The sequence below is a fragment of the Molothrus aeneus genome, chromosome 5 (assembly GCF_037042795.1).
Source record: "Molothrus aeneus isolate 106 chromosome 5, BPBGC_Maene_1.0, whole genome shotgun sequence".
NCBI classification, from domain to species: domain Eukaryota; kingdom Metazoa; phylum Chordata; class Aves; order Passeriformes; family Icteridae; genus Molothrus; species Molothrus aeneus.
Genome location: NC_089650.1, coordinates 22,865,079 through 22,868,574, shown reverse-complemented (window position 1 = coordinate 22,868,574; position 3,496 = coordinate 22,865,079). Strand labels below are relative to the sequence as shown.

The 3,496-nt window shown below is 44.5% G+C and overlaps 1 protein-coding gene across 1 annotated transcript; it reads right to left on the bottom strand.

The window, feature by feature from the left end:
* Nucleotides 1–325: 325 nt before the first annotated feature.
* On the bottom strand, nt 326–1,680 carry PDE6H (phosphodiesterase 6H). Its single transcript, XM_066550627.1, has 3 exons — nt 1,541–1,680; nt 1,270–1,310; nt 326–402 (listed from the first exon to the last, which is right to left on the bottom strand). The coding sequence occupies exons 1-3, from the start codon at nt 1,678–1,680 to the stop codon at nt 326–328; spliced, it is 258 nt and encodes an 85-aa protein (XP_066406724.1).
* Between the last annotated feature and the right edge of the window lie 1,816 nt (nt 1,681–3,496).

Genomic DNA, 3,496 nt, shown 5'->3' with positions numbered 1-3,496 from the left:
CAGGGAAGAAGTTCAGATACAGCCTCCCCATATTGCCATAAACATTGAAGATCTATGACAGTGAGAGAAGAAAGACTATGGTGCAGGGAGACATTAAGACATTTTTCAGTAGTTTCATCACATGGAACATGAGGTCTGCTCAGGGTCCCAAATAACTTCTTTGCCAAATTAATCTGCAAAGTTAAGTTTCTCATAACTAGCTCTTACAAAACCACCCTGCCCATAAGCAAGCAGATGCAAGGGCCAAAAGTAAGTGTCAAAGGTGGTAAAGACCATGCTGGGATCTGTGGAGTCACCAGGTGACACCAGCAGAGATGCTGACACCTTAGATGATCCCGAACTGGGCCAGCTCGTGCAGTTCCAGATGGCTGAAAGCTTCCCATGGGCAAATCACGGTGATATCTGCAAAAGAGGGAAAATGACAAATGTGTTCTCATAGCCCAATGCACTCCTTGGATTTATTTTTTATTAATGGAAAGGCTGATTTACTCAGGAAACATTAATAAGAATGAGATTCTGTTTGAAGGTTAAATGGGCAGATGAGCATTTCCAATCTGGTACTACCTGTCAGACCAAACCAAATCAGTGTACTTTCTCTCTGTGAACAAAAGCAAGCCAGCAGTTCCTAGTCTCTTCAGTGACTATGTAAACTGGTGTACTAGTTAATTCCAGTTATGTGGTTTCTCCTGTTCTTATAAATTACCTGTAGTCAAACTGTGATCTTCTTGAAGACGTGTGCAGATTAAGATCAGATGCTGAATAATTTGGCCTACAATATTCAGGATCTGTAACTCTCTCTTCATCAATACTTCAAAGATCTGACTGGCTACAGCTCATCCAATGCATTTTTCTCAATCCCAGATGGGTACAGAAAATTCTTAAAATTAGGATTCTGATGACAACACAAATACTTGACCATCTGGGATTTAGTTTCTGTGATTTTTTGGTATTAATAGCTTAGCATTTAGCATTTATTTGAGAATCTCATGCTGCTGAAATTCTTAGCCACAGTATTAGCAGAAAACAAACAAGCACTTCTGCAGCCCAATGTAGGTAGTCTGAAGCTGAAACATACATAAATAGTCTTTTCTTCACATAGTGTATAAGCATGAACGTGGCAGCTTGGGGAGGCAGAACTAGTCTTCTCTGGTGACCCTGAGAGCTGCAGACAGGCCAGGGGAACAGAGGCCACCCCAGAATCCTTTCCCATGGTCAAGTTTGTCTATGCTAGTGCTAAAGCAGGGCACGACAACATCCTGCAGAGCTTACCTGTGCCCAGCCCCTCCATGCCTGGGATGTCATCTCCAAACCTAGGAGAGAAAAGAGCAGGTAAGGAGTGAGTTTGGGGCAGCAGCAAGGAAAGGGGAGATGCCCTAAGCCCCAGCCAAGGAAGAAGAATTGTGGGCAGGGAGCAGAAGCTGAGAGGGGGCAGGGGGAAGCCTTCTGGATCCTTGCCCAAGGAAGATGCACAGAAGCACGACGTAGCAGTGGGGGGGCGACTCAACTAGCACGGTTTCTTTTCTTTCCACAATTTCCTTACCCTCTTACTCCTTTTTTGGGGGGCTTGCTCTTGAACTGCCTTGTCTGTCTCTGCTTGAACTTGGGGGGTCCCTTGCGCGGTGTGGTGGGGCCGGTTGGAGCATCCCCGGTGTTGAGGTTGGCGGCCGGGGTCTCGCTCATCGCTGGGCTGTGGGCAGCTGGCACGGGCCTCTCTCAGATCCCTCTGTCTGCAAGATAACAGCAAGGACTGGCACAACGCTCTGCTTATCTGTTCTAGGCATCAGTAGTCAGATGACAGAAGTATGGAAAATATAATTGTGACAGGATTAAAGATAATGGTATTATAGATAAAGAAAGATTGTAATGAGTACAAATTAAGCAGGGTAGTGCTGCCTTTCATCTGGCATGCTGGAATTAAGATGCCAAACAAAGAGCACTTGAGCTAAGGCCAAAAAGACATTTACTCTACAGTGCAATGTCTTGCCGAGTCATGGAGACTAACACCTCCTTTTGTCTCAAACACAATTGCACTCTTGGAGACAACTTGCTGCAGAAACCTGCCCCACAATTTAGATAAAACAGGAAGTTTAACACCAATGCTGGGTTTTTTTTCTAGCTAGCTTTGGAGTAGCGTTGCTGAGGTTTTTGCTTACTGCTTCAGGACCTGACTACAGGAGCCACGAAGACACATGTATGGCTTAGAGAAATATCCTGTCCTTGGGAATCACCATGATACACCACTTGTTCTCATACTTCTGCCTAAGCATTACCTTTATAACAATGATGGACATGGGACGCTGGGCTGGATGGGTCCTTTGTCTGGGTGGAGCTGCAATTAGGGCCCAATGTTTGTCAATTAGAAACTCATGGGAAATATAAGTTTTAAAATATAACTCATGGGAAATAGCACAAGATCATTGCAAGATTATGCAGAAGGCTGAGGCAACACCCTAGAGACTATCTTTTAGGCAGAAGTTTATTTCACAAATTTCTCAGGATTCACAGGAGTAAAGCCTGCAATTTTCCCCAGGGTGTGCCCACTTTGGTATTTTTGAGCATTGTATTACATGTGCTGACCCCTCCTCACCACACTGTACATGAGCCAAACTCCACAGGAGATAAATAGTTATCAGGGTGCAATTTCTGTTTGGGAGACATGTCTCCTGTCTTAGACAGCAGAACTGCTGCACTCTGAGCCTTTTGCTTCCTTCCCAGAGAGGATAGCTATAACTCTCACCAGTGCCCAAAGGGAAGCAACCAGCCCTTCATTGAAGTTTGTGCTAATTAGTATGCTTTTAGTAATATAATGGTCTGGACAAGTGCATTTATGGATAAAAATAAATGCAACTTCTTTCTTTCTTCCTTGAAGTCATGTTTTCCCCATGACTGTTATATATCTCCTATCTCCAGGTGATGTAATCGCTGATGGAATTAACTTCAGGATTTGTTTCTAAAGACTAATCTCATTAGGTCACCATAGTACTCTGGCTTAATCCCCACCATCACCTGCCGTGACACTCTGGACTTCTAATCTCAGAACTATAAATGTCATCAAAGATTTCTTTCCTTAGTCTAAAGAGAGTTCATTCCTTTATCCTGAAATAGCCAGAGCATTGGAAAGCAAATCCTTATATACAAGGAGAAAGATCATCTGAGCAATCCTCCTGTGTCACTTCCACATCCATGCAAGGTGAAGAGCCATATTTCTGTATCTGTGGCAGTCTGGAAATACTTCATCCAGAGCATCTTTCCATCTGTGGTGGCAGTAGGATGGTTCCAAATGATAGCACCTAGAGGCAGGCTAGTTCTTGTGTCGCTTGTGGTCAGGCTTCTGTCTCAGCTGTAATATCCCAAGCAGGAGACTGGACAGGTTCCAGCAGCCCCAAATGGAGGAGCAGATGGTTGTGTCTGAAGCTGCAGTATGCACAGATGCTATTCCCCCGCGTGTAACACAACGCTTCCTAAGCACACTCTGTGCCCACAAACACAAGGATCA

Excerpts from the sequence above, each read along its gene's own strand:
- PDE6H (XM_066550627.1), bottom strand. The coding sequence starts at position 1,680 with ATGAGCGAGACCCCGGCCGCCAACCTCAACACCGGGGATGCTCCAACC. Across the intron at positions 1,311-1,540 it reads CCCAAAAAAGGAGTAAGAGG|GTTTGGAGATGACATCCCAG; the intron begins GTAAGGAAATTG and ends TTTCTCTCCTAG. Across the intron at positions 403-1,269 it reads CATGGAGGGGCTGGGCACAG|ATATCACCGTGATTTGCCCA; the intron begins GTAAGCTCTGCA and ends CCTCTTTTGCAG.